The sequence below is a fragment of the Rhincodon typus genome, chromosome 31 (genome assembly GCF_021869965.1).
Source record: "Rhincodon typus isolate 14 chromosome 31, sRhiTyp1.1, whole genome shotgun sequence".
NCBI classification, from domain to species: Eukaryota; Metazoa; Chordata; class Chondrichthyes; order Orectolobiformes; family Rhincodontidae; genus Rhincodon; species Rhincodon typus.
In genome coordinates this window covers 16,457,262-16,473,712 of record NC_063362.1, presented here as the reverse complement: position 1 = coordinate 16,473,712, position 16,451 = coordinate 16,457,262, and the positions used below count along the sequence as shown (strand labels likewise).

Genomic DNA, 16,451 nt, shown 5'->3' with positions numbered 1-16,451 from the left:
ATCTCATAAGATATTAACCCCCTCTCTCTCCCTGTGATATTAACCCCTCTCACTCTCCCTGAGATGGCAACCTCCTCTCTCTCTCCCTGTGATATTAGCCCCTTGCTCTGAGATTAAGAATTATTTCCTTCTGTCTTTGCTTCCAGCTGCTGTGGTGCAGGCTGTGCAGCCGATGCTGAAGTTACGACACAGATGATGGCCTCTAACATCCAGCTGCATACTCTGTCAACAGGCCGCAAACCCCGCGTGGCCATTGTTAACCGGATGCTGAAACAGATGCTGTTCAGGTGTGAGAGCATTCCCTTTACATTGTCATTGTGGATCTTTCCTTATTAGAGTTAAACAGCGAGGTAAATGGCATGTGCCCTTATAGCCCAGGGAATATGTGCGCTGCCTTCTCCCATGGATACAGATGAGACCAGTTTTGAGCCAAGTTTGTGCTGAGGAAATTGAGCATGCGTTTGTTGCAATGTGCCTCAATACAAGTGGACATGTGTTGGAAAGAATCACAAGGGCTCCTGCTGTTGATCACTGATCTAGGCTGTAACTTTGTTGTGGATCCACGTCAGGGAAATGGCCTTGACTGGGATGCCCCCTCAGTAACATTCCTACAATCCCTTTTGCTTCTTTTCATCTCCCCATTCCGAGGATGTAAAGCTACCCTTCCCACCCTCCCATCTCCCATCCCTGCACCCACCTTCAGCCCCAATTCCCTTTTCCTCATCACCCCGACTCATACTCTCCACTCCCCCATCTAAAGCATCCTCCCAGTCCACAATCCCACCAGTCAGCTCTCAACAACCTCACCTCGCCCCATCTGCATCCAAAACCACCTCCCTCTTCCCCAACCCCTTCCCCCATCACCCGGACCTGAGAGATTTTGAGGCTGCAGTCTCATTTCCCACTCACTGGGTGAGAATTATTTAATTCATTCATTCATGGCATGTGGGCATCGCTGACTGGACCTGCATTTACCGCCCATCCCTAACTGCCCTTGAGAAGGTGGTGATTTCTGCATGAAAATGATGTATGGCTTGGAAGGCAGGGATTGATGTTCTCATTGTATCTGTTGCCCTTGTCCCTCTGGGTGGGAGGGGATGGAGGTTTGGAAGGTGCTGTTGAAGGACCCTTGCTGCAGCATATCCTGTGTGTGGTAACACTGCTGCCACTGTGTGTTGGTAGTGAAGGGAGCGAATATTGAAGGTGGTGGATTGGTGCCATTCAAATGGTCCGTTTTATCCTGGATGGTGCCAAACACCCTGGTCTCTTGAGTGCTGTTGCAGCTACACTCATTCGACTGGGTGAGCCCACTTGGGCACTTCCTGGTCCAGCTACACCAGCTCGAACAATGGGAAACAAGAGGTGTACTGGTGTAGTGGAGTGGGGGTGTATCAGAGTGAAAGTATGGTTCCTGAAATACATTGGTTTGGGAGAGGTTTTGTGATGCTAGGAATGTTGGAGGGAACTGTCAGGGAAATTTGTGATCCTTGGTGGGAGGGGGTAATCACAGGGTTGATCATGGGACAGAGGTGGCTGTGGAGTTCTGGGACATGGCCAGTAGATGGAGGGGATAGAGGTCGCAGAATATCAGTCCAGACCGTGATTGTAGGTCAGTCCCTCCCATGAGGGCAGTGAAAATTAACCCATTCCTGATTTAAATGCACCATAATCTTTGTCTTGCTTTAGGTACCAGGGGCACATTAAGGCATCAGTGATTGTTGGTGGTGTAGACTGCACTGGGCCCCACCTGTATGCAGTATACCCTCATGGTTCCACAGACAAACTGCCCTTCGTCGCCATGGGTAAGGAGAAGTTAATACTAATGTCTGTCAAGCAAGCCTAGGGCTGGTTATGGGAATTCCAAAAAAAATCCAAATGGAAGGGAAATTGACAAATACTTGGAAAGGAAAAACTTGCACTCGCTCTGGAGGACGCCAGGAGATAATCGGACTCACTGAATGATACATTCAAAGAGGGACAGAATGGCCTCCTTCTGTACCATATGACTGAATGATTTAAGGATTGTTTTGTTTTTCCTTTCTATGGCTCAGTTCACTAGGAAGTGACTGGTTTAGTCTCAGAGCCTGTTGTTAGGACAGGTACCTTAACCAGCATTCCTGCTGAATGTTCCAGGAAAACCTAGGTTCCAATTGGACAGATGGTGGGAATGTTGACATGACAACCAACAGCTCCACCCCTCCAGGCTCACATGAATGGTCACTAGATCCATCAACCTTTCAAGCTTTCCTCTTCCAATCAGAATGCAGGTTTTTCATTACCCAATTGAGTGACTTTATCTGTCTTCCATATTTTTATAATTAAGAAATGTCCCAATAATTATTTGCTGGATTTATGTTTAGGATTTAGTCTTATGATTCTTAGGGAATTAGGAGATTCCAGGAGCACTGGTCACTCTGGGAGATGCTCCCTTTTCAACTAGGCTGGCTGGGTTGATTTGCAAGGCTCATATGTGAGGAGTGGGATAGAGAGTGCTTAGCACACTAAGACTATAGGTCAAGGAAAGTCAACTTTTAGGGAGAGGAAAGAGAAAGAATAGCTTGACCGAGGCAATTTTGCCCTGCCTTCCTTTTCAAACCCTGGGCTGTTGTTTAATTCTGTCTGTGTTGGGGGGGGTGGGGCAGCGTTTTCTTTGTGGGAAACCTGTTTACTGCGATAGAAATGAATGTCAGTATGTGTCTTCTGTGCCACAGGTTCTGGTTCAGCAGCTGCTATGGCTGTACTGGAAGATCGATTCCAACCAAACATGGAGGTAGGTGACCAATCTGATTCAGTGTGATCCCCTCCCTTATTAATGCAATGGGAAATCTCCGGACTCGTCCCCTATCACAGCTCAACAATACTATTTAACGGTTCCTGATATTTTCATTTCTCTATCTGTCTTCCTTCCTCCCTTTCTGTCTATCTCTAGCATTACACACATTTCACATGGAATTTACACCAATGACTTCCCAGGCAGGAAGCATTCAAAAATAATTTTCCTGACCACTGGATGATGCAAAGTGTTTTCCATTTGTGAAAAGGCCAAAACTGAATTCTGATGAAGGGTCTAGGCCCGAAACGTCAGCCTTTCTGCTCCTATGATGCTGCTTGGAGGGCTATGTTCATCCAGCCCTGCACCTTGTTGTCTTGAATTCTGAATTCTTGTTTTTCTGAAGATGGGATCCCTCCCTCCAGCACAAACACCACTCGATCAGCACATAATCGTTTAGTGCTTAGCACCTGCACTAACCCCATGATGATGCAAATGTGAAGGAAAATGCAGGAAGAAATGTGTTCTCACATATTTACAAGTTGCATAAAATTAATTACCTAGTACTCTGCGCTAGTTATGATAGTAACGGTGGCTCAGTGATTAGCACTGTTGCCTCATAGTGCCAGGGACCCAGGTTCAATCCCACCTTCGGCAGGTTATCTGTGTGGGGTTTGCTTATTCTTTCCGTGTCTGTGTGGGTTTCCTCCAGGTGTTCCAGTTTCCTCCCACAGTCCAAAGGTGTGCAGGTTAGCTGAATTGGCCATACTAAATTGCCCATAGTGTCCAGGGATGTGCAGGCTAGATGGATTAGCCACAGGAGATGCAGGATTACAGGGATAGGGTAGGGGGTTGAGTCTCAGTGGAATGCTGTACAGAGGGGTGGTATGGACTTGATGGGCTGATTGGCCTGCTTCCGCACTGTAGAGATTCTATGATTCCAATAATGTGCAATTTTCCTTTTGAAGTACTAGCCTTGGGTTACTCCAGCCCTGAACTTTGGGTTTTTCCAGCCTCTTGGGCTATGGGTTACTGCTCAGAATCTCAGCTCCAATATTCTGTCAAGGCTGGTTCTTTATCTTTAGGAAGAAGCAGGCAAGCAGTTGATCCGTGAGGCCATCACAGCTGGAATATTCAGTGACCTTGGTTCTGGGAGCAACGTTGACCTCTGCATCATCACTGAGAACAAGACCGAGTTTCTCCGTGCCTTTGACAGCCCAAATAAGAAGGGCCAAAGGTAAGTACCCAGCTCCCCAAGGGAGGACCTTGTTCACAAATCATAATAAAAGGGCACAGAGCAGAGATAGAGAGTGCAAATACCAATTCTCAATTAATAACACTGGATAGACTTCGAGTCTTGAGTCTAATTCTGGGATTGTACTTGGAAAGGGTCTGAAATCCTTAGACTGGATTCAAAGGAGATTTACTTCAACAGTCCCTGAGATAGAAGACTTGAGTCTTTTCCAAGACAAGAGACCATAGAGGTCTCATAGAGGCTCATAGAGTCGAGTAAATTAAGAGACTTAAAAGCAGTTTTATACTGAGGTTTAAAATTATGGAAATCAATTTGGGGAGGCAATGGCCTAGAGGTATTATCGCTGGACTGTTAATCCAGAGACCCAGGTAACATTCTGAGGACCTGGGTTCGAATCCTGCCACGGCAGATGGTGGAATTTGAATTCAATAAATATCTGGAATTAAGAATCTAGTGATGACTATAAACTTGTTGTCGATTGTCAGAAAAACCGAACTGGTTCACTCATGTTCTTTAGGGAGGAAAACTGCCATCCCTACCTGGTCTGGCCTACAGGTGACTTCAGACCCACAGCAATGTGGTTGATTTGTAACTGCTTTCTGGGAAATTATGGGCATTAATGCTGATCTAACCAGCAACACCCACATCTGGTGAATGAAAAGAAGTAGGTAGAAACAATTTCCACTGTCATATAGGAACCAGAGGACAACAGATTTAAAATCACTGATAAAAGAAAATAGCATTTATTTAGGAATGCACTGTCTGAAGGGACAGTGGAAGCAGATTAAATTATAACCTATTTTTGGCGGGGTATGGGATCAGGGGAAGAGGATCAAACCAGCAGGATTTCATGGTTGGGGAAGGTCAATGCATCATCTTCTGCCACCTGCAATCCGACCCCCACCACCAAAGACATTTTTCCCTCCGCACCCTTATCTGCTTTTCAGAGAGACCACTCTCTCCGTGATTCCCTTGTCCGCTCCATACTCCCCACCAGCCCCACCACACCCGGCAGTTTTCCCTGCAACTGCAGGAAGTGCTACACCTGCCCCTACACCTCCCCCCTCATCCCCATCCCAGGCCCCAAGAAGACCTTCCACATCAAACAGATGTTCACCTGCACATCTGCTAATGTGGTATACTGTATCCGCTGTTCCCGATGTGGCCTCCTCTACATCGGGGAAACCAAGCGGAGGCTTGGGGACCGCTTTGTGGAACACCTACACTCGGTTGGGAACAAACAACTGCACCTCCCAGTCGTGAACTATTTCAACTCCCCCTCCCACTCCTTGGACGACATATCCATCCTGGGCCTTCTGCAGTGCCATAATGATGCCACCCCAAAGCTGCAGGAACACCATCTCATATTTCACTTGGGAACCCTGCAGCCCAAGGGTATCAATGTGGACTTCACAAGCTTCAAAATCTCCCCTCCCCTGACCGCATCCCAAAACCAGCCCAGCTCCTCCCTGCCTCCCTAACCTATCCTTCCTCCCACCTATCCCCTCCTCCCACCTCAAGCCCCACCCCCATCTCCTACCTACTGGCCTCATCCCGCCTCCTTGATCTGTCCACCCTCCCTGGACCGACCTATCCCCTCCCTACTTCCCCACCTACATTCACCTTTACTGGCTCCATCCCCGCCTCTTTGACCTGTCTGTCTCCTCTCCACCTATCTTCTCCTCTATCCATCTTCTATCCACCTCCCCCTCTCTCCCTATTTATTTCAGAACCCCCTTCCCCTCCCCCACTTCTGAAGAAGGGTCTAGGCCGGAAATGTCAGCCTTCCTGCTCCTCTGATGCTGCTTGGCCTGCTGTGTTCATCCAGCTCTACACCTTGTTATCTCAGATTCTCCAGCATCGGCAGTTCCTACTATCCCCATGGAGCCCGTTGTGTCGGATTCTGAAACAACTTCGGTCTGCGCTGCGCCAAGGACTATCTGGCCTTTAGAATGTCCTGGTGTCAGACTCCGCACCCCCCACCCCCGCCACCTACTCTGGTCCCTGACCACTTGTGTTGTTGGTTCTTGCAGGGAGGGAGTGTACCGCTACAAGAAGGGCACCACCTCTGTCCTGACAGAAAAAGTCACTCCACTCGCTGTTGACCTGGTGGAGGAGGTTGTGCAGAGAATGGACACTGAGTAACACTAAGAAGGAGCCCCAGCATCTCTGCAGGCTCCAGCAGGAAGACCGAGATGGGCAGAAGGATCTCTGCGTCAGACAGTCCATTTCTGCCACATGATAATTACATAGAATCAATTAGGTTATTATCTTACACATTGTATCCGGTATGTATACTGTATCCGGTATGTGGATTGTACCAGTTAGTTTCCAAAATAAAAGAGACCTCAGGACAAGGAAGGGATTGTGCTGTGAGTGTTAATATCTGTCTTGGTTGCATCTGAGAAGAACAACGTTTGCAAAACATACAATTTTATTGATAACTGAAGCAGAAATGTAACCATCCGCAATGCTTCATTAATCTTTAATAAGTGGCGATTTGCTTATGAAGTACCAGAATATATTTACATGCTTTCCAACAGCGCCAGACATCTATTAAAAATAACCACGAGAGGAAGAGTTAACATTTCGAAGTCTGGGCAGCGGGCGGCTGATATCAAACGCAGTATTTCCAGAAGCAATCTGAGAAGTTGTTACGTTTCTTGTACTGTCTCCTGCCTTTTCCAATGAAAAAGCGGCCTGCTTTCGGCTGTGCTTTCCTTTCGTACAGAATCTGCAGAGAAAAGCAGAGACTGGTTGCCAACACCGCAAAGGATTGGATTTCCAATCTTCAGCCCCAACGCCAAAATCCACCCCCACCAAGTGATCCTGAATACTACCCACCCCAATCCCAATTCCCCACCCTACCAAAATCCATACCTAAACCCCATCCCATCCCCTTCCGACAAGATGCTTCCAGGGCTCTGACTTGCTTACACCTCATGCATCCTTCAGAATTAACAAGACATTAGTATAAAGCTGTGTCAAGCAGACTACTCAAATGTGAAGGCACTCCCCGTTGGATTAGATGCAATGTAAAGCTCCCTTTACACCTTCCCATCAAACGCAAGTAGGAGAGGAAGTGACAGGCAATAAAAGCTGATTCAACATGATGAGCTAACGTGAGTAAGATGCTGACTGACAGCGAGAGGATGACTAATACTTTTAGGTGAAATGTGAGGAACAACATTAGTATGCTCAGAGAGTTGCTAATGACGTGGAATTTGCTGCTCACAATTATAGGAAGTGGAAGAAATTATTTCAAAAGGAAATTGTATGGATACTTGGAGATCAAGTGGTGTGTGGAGCTAACTAGAATGCTTTGCCAAGAGCTGTGATGGACCCAGTGGGCTGAATATCCTACTCTTGTGACATAAATGACTGAAATCAGCTGACTCTAAAAGTGATGGTGCTTCAGATTTCCCCTGTTCTGGACTCACCTCTTTCAGATTTCCTGAGTCATTGTCACTGATTTCCCTCAGATCTGTTGACAAGGAAGAATATATCAGTTCAAATCTTGGCTACAACAGAATGGAGTAGAACCCAGAGTCTCATCCTAGAGCCTTGAACATATGAACAGATGAGCCTAAGGTATGCAGACAGGCTACACAGAGGTTAAACCTGTAACTCTAGCTTGCTGGTGGGAAGCTCCTGTTCATGGGAGCATGTGGCAATGCATCACACCTTGAGGTCGCATTGAATTTCATCCAGTCCAGCAAGGATCAGATGCAAAGTAGAGCTCCCTCGACACTGACTCTATCAAACACTTCCAGGTGGGTACAATATGCAGTTAGGTACACAGTAAAACTCCCAATACATTATCCCAAACAGCACTGTCTGTGCAGTTTCTGATGAAGTGTCTAGGCCTGAAACGTCAGCCTTCCTGCTCCTATGATGCTGCTTGGCCTGCTGTGTTCATCCGGCTCTACACCTTGTTGTCTCTACTCTCTGTGCATTGACAGCATAGGTTAAATATAAAACAAAACTCCCTTTGTACTGCCCCATTAAACACTCCCAGTGCAAGCACAGCACAAGGTGAGCTACAGTGAAAAACATTAAAGTTTTTGAGTTTTTGAAAAACAGAATCGGGAGTAATGCCAACCACCCCAGACAACCAAGGCTTATAAATAACAAGTGGGACATAACACCGATGCTTCACTGGAGGTGCAAAGACGATGTTACCTAGCAGGGTGATGAAATGTCTGCAACCAAACACACTGGCTCGGTGAGCAAATCTACAACCTCACAGTGTAGAACTCCATTTACACTATTCCATTAAACAGTTCCAGGAAAGGTGTGGGATGAGATACAAAGTAAAGTTGCCTTTACACTATCCCCATCAAACACAGCAGATACAGCATGGGATGAGGTACAGTGTAAAACACCATTTATACTATTCTAACAAATAGTCCCAGTGCAGATACAGCACGGGATGAGCTACAGAACAAAATTCCATTTACACTATTCCAACGAACACTCCCATTGCAGGTACAACATGAGGTGAGGTACACATGTACAGCATGGTAAATCCCACCCTCAGAACAGAAGGACTATTGACTGCACCATTGCAGCACAGTCTCATTACCTGTACCAGCCACTCTAGTCACAATGGTAAGGGTTACCAACTAGCAGCAAAGTAGATGTCTTGATATTAAGAGCTAGATTGAGATTGTCCAAACTCACATCATCACCAGGCATCGTAACTGCACTATGTATGAGTCTCCCTTCACTTTAGCTATTTAAATTTAGAGTAGGAGTGGAAGTAGACAGAGTTTATTAGGGTCCTCAGTATGTGTACAATACCATTTTTAAGTTGTTCAGCAGCTTCTAGATCTCTGACAGCATCATAGAGGCTGGTCCTGGGCATCACAGCTGGTGGGTTCCATAGGAGGAAGTTATTGTCCAAGCTTTGCAATTCATCCAGATTTAAAACCTGATTTTCCTCATTAGACTCTGGAAAAGAATCATTTGAGCATTAGAAAATCAGAACACTGGGAAACCTAAGACTGCTTGGCTCCTCATCTCACATGAACAGAGCCTACCAGTGAATATTTTCTTTCAGGCTACCAGTCAGAACGCCAAGTCCCTTTGCCTATCTCACCACAAAACCCCATAAAAGGATTTCCACTTATATCATCTTACTGTTGATTTTTCTAACCCTCAATTCCCTACTGAATGGATACCAGCTCCTTATTTGAAGAACAATGTCTTGAGGATGCTGGAAATTTGAAAAAAAGAGCAGAAGAATGTGAAAATACTTATCAAGTCTGGGAGTGTCTGTTGAGAGAGAATAGCAGAGTTAATCTTTCAGATCATAAGGTTCTGATGAAAGATCATCGATCTAAAGCTTTAAGAGCATATATTTTGATTCTTAAATCCCATTTTAAGTCAAAAACAAAAGGAACACAAAGATAAAACAATAAAAATAAATTCTATCAAAGCTGTACTTCTAGTTCTGGTATTTGAAAAGAAGGAAATTCCATTCTCACCATAATCTACATTCTGCAACGACCTTGTAAGATCAGCATTTGAAATCACCAACCTGTATTTTACCTTAATTTGGCAGGTGTAAATGGATTAGTAATTTAATCTTAGCAACCAAACTCTGCTCAGCCTGAAAACTATTATTACAGTTAATTAAACAGAGAAACAAAACAAAACAGAATGAGAGAGAAGGTTTAACTGAAACCACATCACTTTCAGAACCAGATCCCAAGCAAAACCTAAATTAAACATGTTAATTTCATCCTGTTTGTGAATTTTGGACACATTAAAAGCACCAGAAACATTATTGCTTAATTCAGTAATAAACTCCAGACTTAATTAACTTTAATGCTTTAACATATACAATAAACAATTGTCAGCTATAACACAATAACACAGAAATAGCAAAAGTTCCATATAAGAAGCATCTTTCCTAATCTCAAAATTTTAAAGTGCTTTACAGTCAAAAAGCTGGTTTCTGGGGTGTAGTCACTTTTGAAATGTGGGAAATGCTGCGTTCAATTTATGCACAGCACAAACAAAAATGAGATGACAATAACCAGGCTATCTGTTTTAGTTGAGGGATAACTATTGTTCAAGGCACTACAGAGAACCTTCCTGTCCTTTTCCTGATGGGGTTGAGATCATTAAACATTTACCTGACAGGACAGAAAGAGCTTTGGTTTGACATCTTATCTAAAAATGCACCTAAATTTTGCAATGGAGTACTTTTTACATTGTACCTTTTCTATACGTTGACACATGGAGATAAGTGAATGATGATAGTGACACTGGATAAGGTTCAGTTGAGGCTGACTTGTACCTCATGAATCCACCTCCCCTCCTCTATCTCCCTACTTACCTGCTTTGTACATGGAGTCTGCAATAGGCAGTGCAAAGACACAGGATCCACTGAGAAGCAAGACACCGGCTACAAGTACTAAGGACATCATGATTCAAAAGCAGCTGACAGTTGCGAGCGTAAAGAAGACCGAAAGAGAGCAGAGGTGTACATCTAACACTGAATACACACACCTTTATATATCCTACAGCCCTCTTTCTCCTCACAAACAACATCGCTGGATCAATAAAATATCATTTTATTACCTTGAGATGTTAAATCCAATCAGCGCTTCATTCTGACTCTGCTTCAAGGATAAAGTAAGAAAGCAGATGGGACACAGATTTATTGCCCATCACCAACAGTCAAAAATAACAAACCCATCAAATTCACTCCTCTCCATCAACTCCCCCTTTCAAGATTTATTTATCATTCACAGCTGAGTGACGCAAATGTATCCAACAAGTTTTGACATGAAATATAGTTAGTCTTGAATTAATTAATGGTTTATTTTCTAAAAAAAATTGCAGATGTTGCATTGAAAATCTTTTAAAGAGCCCTTTCCTGTTGTACGTCTCTTTCATTAGTCTTTTATATTGATACAAGTATTATAAAGCTCCATTCTCCCATCTAATTCTTTCTTTTTTGCATCTAAGAATGCCAGAACTCTACATGAGCTTCTTCATGTCATCCTAGCAACAAATCCTCCTATTCCCTTCTCCCTCATGTAATTATCTATCTTCCCCTTAAATGCATGTATGCTATTTGCTTCAGCCACCCTGTATCATGGTCACTTCCATACTGCAACCACTCTTCAGGTAAGTGCATTTCTCCCGAATTCCCCATTGATATTTATTAGTGACTATCTAATATTTACCCTCCACAATTTTGCACTCCTGTTCAAGTGGAAATATGTCTACCCTGTCAAAACACTTTTCATAATTTTAAAGACCTCCATTCAGTCACCACTAAGCATTCTCCATCCTATAGAAAGAGCCCAGACTGTTCAATTTTTGCTGGTAGTCAAACTTGCTGAGTTCCTGCATCATCCTGGGAAATCTTTTTTTTGCCCCTCCTCCAGCACCTCTAAATCTTTTTCGTAATATGGAGAATAGAAATGTGCACATCTCCAAATGGGATCTGTCCAAGTTTAAATAATTTTGACATATCCTAACTGTGTTCCCCTTCTCCTAGAAATGGAGCCAAGGGCTTTCATTGTATTTTGTACCACTTTGTTATCTGGTGTTGCTAGTATGACTGATTTGTGATTCTGTACCTCAACATCCCTTTGCTCTTCAACACAATTTAGCACAGACTGTGGATGAAGTCTGGCATAATTCTAGTCTGTGACACTCAGTTTCACATTAAAGTGCACCAGCCTGGGAAATCAATTCAGGTTATCGCCTATGTGTTTATGTGCCATAACTCAGCTTCATTATGTAATGCAATCACTTAAAAAATAAATTAAGCTAAAACTGAAACATATACAGAAAAAAGATGTAAAATAGTCAGCCAACAGTCAGTAAAGTTTAATTTGTATGACTTTTACAGCTGGTTGCTTGGTTCTTAGCCTAATTATCTTTTGTATCTTTTAATAAAATACAAAGTAGATGCATCCAGCCACACCTGTGCCTGTGTGTCTAAGCTAATAATTCTGCAGCTATACAGAGTAATAAATATGTAGCATTGGTGTAAATAGATGATCTTTAGATTGCATGTCCTGTAATAACTACGCTAAAATGGGACCTATAAACGATGTCAGAAGAAAATTGAGATCAAAAGTAAAAGGAACACTCAATGTGACTTTTTGTGAAGCCTCTAACTCATGGGGCTAACAACATGCATGAATTAATCTATGTGTTGTCATCAGGAGACAAAGAAACTGATCCTTTCGCTATTTCCATGGTTCCTGCCAGGTGGAGAAAAATGTTATCTTCACGTCTTGTCTTTTAGTTTTTCCTTGTCACTTAAGGTACAGGATTCAGATGAATTCCATAGGTGTGGGTAACCACTGGTAATCTCAGTCACAGCTGGCACTTGCTCACATTTTTCTTCTTTTAGACAGGACCTAATATGTGGGCATCACTGGCAAGTACACCAAGCTGCTAAGGGATTTGCTAAGCCTACTAGATATGCCGATGAAAACTGTCAGTTTAGCTTTCAACCTCCAGCAGTCTGCCTTCACATACCCTGTTTGTGGTAAAAGTAATATGTTGACTTCTTTGAATCACATCTATCCTTTGTACTATCTTCTTTACTACTCTGAGAAGCAACTGCCTTTTCAATCCTAATGCCCCCATCATAGTAATTAGTGTTCTGTCATCGCCTTATCAATTTTTATTATCTCTCCAAATTCTCTGTGGGCTTACAAAAAAAGATTTGCTGCCCTCTATGTTTGTGAGATAGTTCATAACTCTCAACCCAAATTACAGCTTCCCTTATTTCATAAGTTTTATAGTCTTCTAGGCTGCACCAAGTTCCTAAAGGAACATTGTTTTCAATTACTTCGTGAAGAACACTTTCCTAAATTTTCATAATTTTGAGGAAGCTCCATCACCATCAATCAAGCACCATTTCCCTTCCTCAGCAAATTCTACAGAAGTCTAATTCAGTCACTTGCTAGGATTTCTAAACTATTGCCTGCAATTTTCTGAGTCAAACTTTTGTATTAAGCAAAGCTAACTTAACTGTATTATAATCTGCAGACTAGTTATCTGAAAGAATTGAGTAAGTCTCCAATAATTTTCCTACGAAAACGCTTTGAATTGATTTGCCCAAATTTTTTGAGGCCACTGTCATTCATAGAAAAGTTTTCAATTGAAATAAAATAGATTTAAACTTTTTCCTGACTGAAAATAGCCACTGGGTGAATAATTCAGGAGTTAAATCTGACAGATTGTCAAATCTGTCACCTCCTCCCTGTTTATGAGATTAAACGTCCTTATCCAGTTCAAAATTCCTGGTTTCCCTTCCACTTTTGCAATTATAGGCCTTCCCTTCCCCTTACTCTTTGAAATTCTCATTCAAGTTTTCACATTTCTTTTATTCTTCTTTATTTCTCTCCTGTTTCAAGTTCAACTTTGTAATTTATTTTCTTTTTTCGTTTTTGAGTTCAGATATTTCAATCATGACTAAATTGTAACCAACTCAAACTGCAATTTATTTGGATTACCCTTTACTCATGCTGACCTTGCTCAAGATTAAAATATTGAGCTAATACCTTAATTATTTTTAGCTTTTTAGTGCAAGCATTTAAATCTATTTCTATTTTTCTGTCACCGCCTTTAAATTACTATTGTTAATTGTTGAAAAACAACCACAGACAAGTCCTGTCTTTCCAGGAAAGCATCAGCAATTGATATAGATATTTTTAACATTTCTAAAGCAAAGGTCACTGTGAAATCTTATTTGTTTAAACTGCAAAGAGTCCCCAGTTTTGTTATGATCCGTGGAGAGACTGATAACTTTTAAAGTTGTATAACTGAACAGATAGCATGATCAAGGCTACACATTTTAAGATTATTACTGTAACAAATAGATTGAATGTACTGTTGACTAAACGCTTTTTGGGGAACTAATTATTTAAAATATATGATAATTAAATTAAGACAAGGACTTCCAACCACCATAATAACTCACTATCAAGTATGTGTTACACTGTCATTTAAATAAGCATTCAGTTTTTCCAGAATCAGTCCAAAATGGTTTTTAGCTTGCAAGAGTTTATTTTTGATCTTTTCCTTTCCCAATGTAATAACTCCAGAACCGTATTCCATGTTGAAAGTTTTACTGGTGACTCTCCTTCTAGCTCAAGCTAGGCAAATCAATCACCCTGATTTTAACCACTCACAAATTATGCCTTATCCAACATCTACCTGTGGGCATTTCCATGAGGAAACATTCAAGGACTGGAAATTGAACCCAGCAATTTGAGGTCAGCAACAACAATAGCTTACATTTGTATAGCATCTTTTTGTATTCTTTCATGGGACATAATCTATAGGCAGACTTTTTTTTGTTGGCCAACAGTGACAGAACAGAAATGGTGACACACTTCCAAGTCAAGATGCTGTGTGACTTGCAGGGGAGTTTAGCAAGTGTCTCAAGGCACTTCTCAGGAGAGGTATTGTACAAGATTTGACAGTGGGATATTAGGACTGATATTATAAACTTTGTCAAGGAGGTAGGCTTTAAAGGATGGTTATGAAGGATGAGGCTGAGAAGTTTAAGGAGGGAATTCTAGACCATTGAGTCTTGGCAGCTGAAGACATAGCTGTCAAAAGTAAAGTGATTAAAATTAGAGATATCGACGAGATCCAAATTGGAGAATCCCAGAAATCTCAGACGGCTTACAGAGATGGGGAAAAGCAAGGCCATTGAAATCAAGCAATGAGAAATTTAAAATAAAGTTGTTGCTGGATTGAGTGCCAAAGTAGGTCAGTGAGCATAGGGGTAATACCCTGGGTTGACGGGACTTGGTGTGTGTTAGGATATGGATAGTACAGTTTTGGATGAGCTCAGCTTTATGGAAGGTGGAAGTGGTATTGGAGGACAATAGTATCGGGGAGGCTGAGAAGAAATGTCATTAACCAGGGGCACAGTCACAGAGGATGTCATCTGCAACTTTCATAAAGTCCATTTCATTCTTTAAAGCTTACTTCTTTGAACAAGTTTATGGCAGGAGAGGAAACTTGATTGCAGGGATTCACACATGGAGGTGTGGGAAAGATGTGCACAGATTTGGAAGAATTTGGTCAGATGAATCATCCCATCTAATGCTCCAGGTGAGATGAGAGAATGCTATGAAAGAACAAAATTTTGGAAGTTGTCCTGCTCTTTCTTAAACTCAGGTGTTCACCATTCTGCCCATTGGGATGTAACAAATGTAACATTATTGAATCTGAGTGCAACATCAGAAGGTAATGGGCACCAGGTGGTGCTGTTCACTCTTTCTGAACACAGCTGAATATTAAAAAGATTCAGCACCTCTCAGTACAGGTTCATTCATATTTCAATGTACTGCGATTTAGGGGAAAGGGTCTCACTTTTCTCAGGGCCATGTGTCTTTCTTTTTGTGGGCCTTAAGGTTTTGAAAAGGACGATTCCTAAACCTGTTGGCTCATTGAAGAAATGGAGTTTAAAGAGAATGTCAATTTAATTTTCATTGTTGACTATCAAAGTTGCACAGTGGTGCCCAAGCAACTTGTATTTCACCTCCCAACACCCTCCTTTTATTTCACAGGAGCTGTATAATCTAAACTGATAGGATCACTTTTCAAAATTGTAATGGCTACTATCAAGCTTTCTGCCAGGGTGAGAGAATTCAGATATTGTAAGAATTTCTCTTGCACCTTCTACATTCTGTAAACTTGAGCCCATTTCTTCTGTATGCCTCATTTCTAATTCACATCAAGTCTCATTCATGCATCACCACTGTGCTTGCTGTCCTACACTGGATCAAATGTAAAATTCTCATCTTTATTTTCAAGTTTTGCACAGGTCTTGTCCCTTTAAGTGTAACCTCTTCAAGCTCTACAGTTCCCCATGATCTGCAATCCTCCAATTCTGGCCTCCTTTCCATCTCACACTGGGAATCTCCCATGAAACATCTCCTTTTCAGCTTCTCTCTGATGCATTACCTACCCTAGGGTCACCTTACGTAGCTCGTTCTCACTTTCTGTAGCGAAAGTTACTACACTAATGGTACTACATTAATTTTAAGTTGGGACTGTTGTTGAACATTGGGCACGTTTAAAAAGATCTTTATGTCTGTTTAGCAGTCTGGCCAGGCCAGGTCTCAGATGTGTAGCTGTTTGTGAAGCTGACAGTCAGGCTTGTGTTCACACTCTGAGCTTGCTCCCTCCCATGACCATGTGCAGATGTGTGGACGGGATTTTGACTGTGGTTTGGCAGTGGCTGCGCTCCGTAGTTCCAAAGACAACAGCTGCTGGAATCAGAGGTGGAGCATCAACAGAGACAGAGAGAAAGAAACAGGCGGGGTGAGGAACTGAGAGAGACACAAACAGAACAGAGAGGGTGAGGAACTAATAGAGACACAAATAACAGGGAGAGAGAGACAGAACAGAGAGGGTGAGGAACTA

General features: G+C 42.5%; 3 protein-coding genes across 5 annotated transcripts in view; 2 read left to right on the top strand and 1 right to left on the bottom strand.

Annotated features, from left to right (window-relative positions):
• The window catches only part of LOC109913776 (proteasome subunit beta type-7-like), a 9,312-nt gene extending 2,926 nt beyond the window's left edge, over positions 1–6,386 (top strand). The window contains exons 4-8 of the mRNA XM_048614840.1: positions 147–287; positions 1,687–1,802; positions 2,712–2,770; positions 3,856–4,007; positions 6,059–6,386. Coding sequence (XP_048470797.1) covers positions 147–287; positions 1,687–1,802; positions 2,712–2,770; positions 3,856–4,007; positions 6,059–6,170 — 580 coding nt within the window. The 3' untranslated portion in view covers positions 6,171–6,386. The remainder of the gene's footprint in view (positions 1–146; positions 288–1,686; positions 1,803–2,711; positions 2,771–3,855; positions 4,008–6,058) is intronic.
• A 256-nt stretch (positions 6,387–6,642) lies between these two features.
• Positions 6,643–10,459, bottom strand: uts2a (urotensin 2, alpha). Its single transcript, XM_020513329.1, has 4 exons — positions 10,372–10,459; positions 8,829–8,978; positions 7,466–7,509; positions 6,643–6,759 (listed from the first exon to the last, which is right to left on the bottom strand). The coding sequence occupies exons 1-4, from the start codon at positions 10,457–10,459 to the stop codon at positions 6,643–6,645; spliced, it is 399 nt and encodes a 132-aa protein (XP_020368918.1).
• A 5,162-nt stretch (positions 10,460–15,621) lies between these two features.
• LOC109913777 (coiled-coil domain-containing protein 50-like) overlaps positions 15,622–16,451 on the top strand; it is a 44,656-nt gene continuing 43,826 nt past the window's right edge. Inside the window, exon 1 of one of the 3 annotated variants that reach the window (XM_048614831.1) lies at positions 15,622–15,663. In XM_048614831.1, the coding sequence (XP_048470788.1) occupies positions 15,637–15,663 (27 nt within the window). In that variant the 5' untranslated portion in view covers positions 15,622–15,636. Of the gene's footprint in view, positions 15,664–16,244; positions 16,387–16,451 lie in introns of those variants that run through there. The other 2 variants (XM_048614833.1, XM_020513325.2) reach the window with 2 other exon arrangements.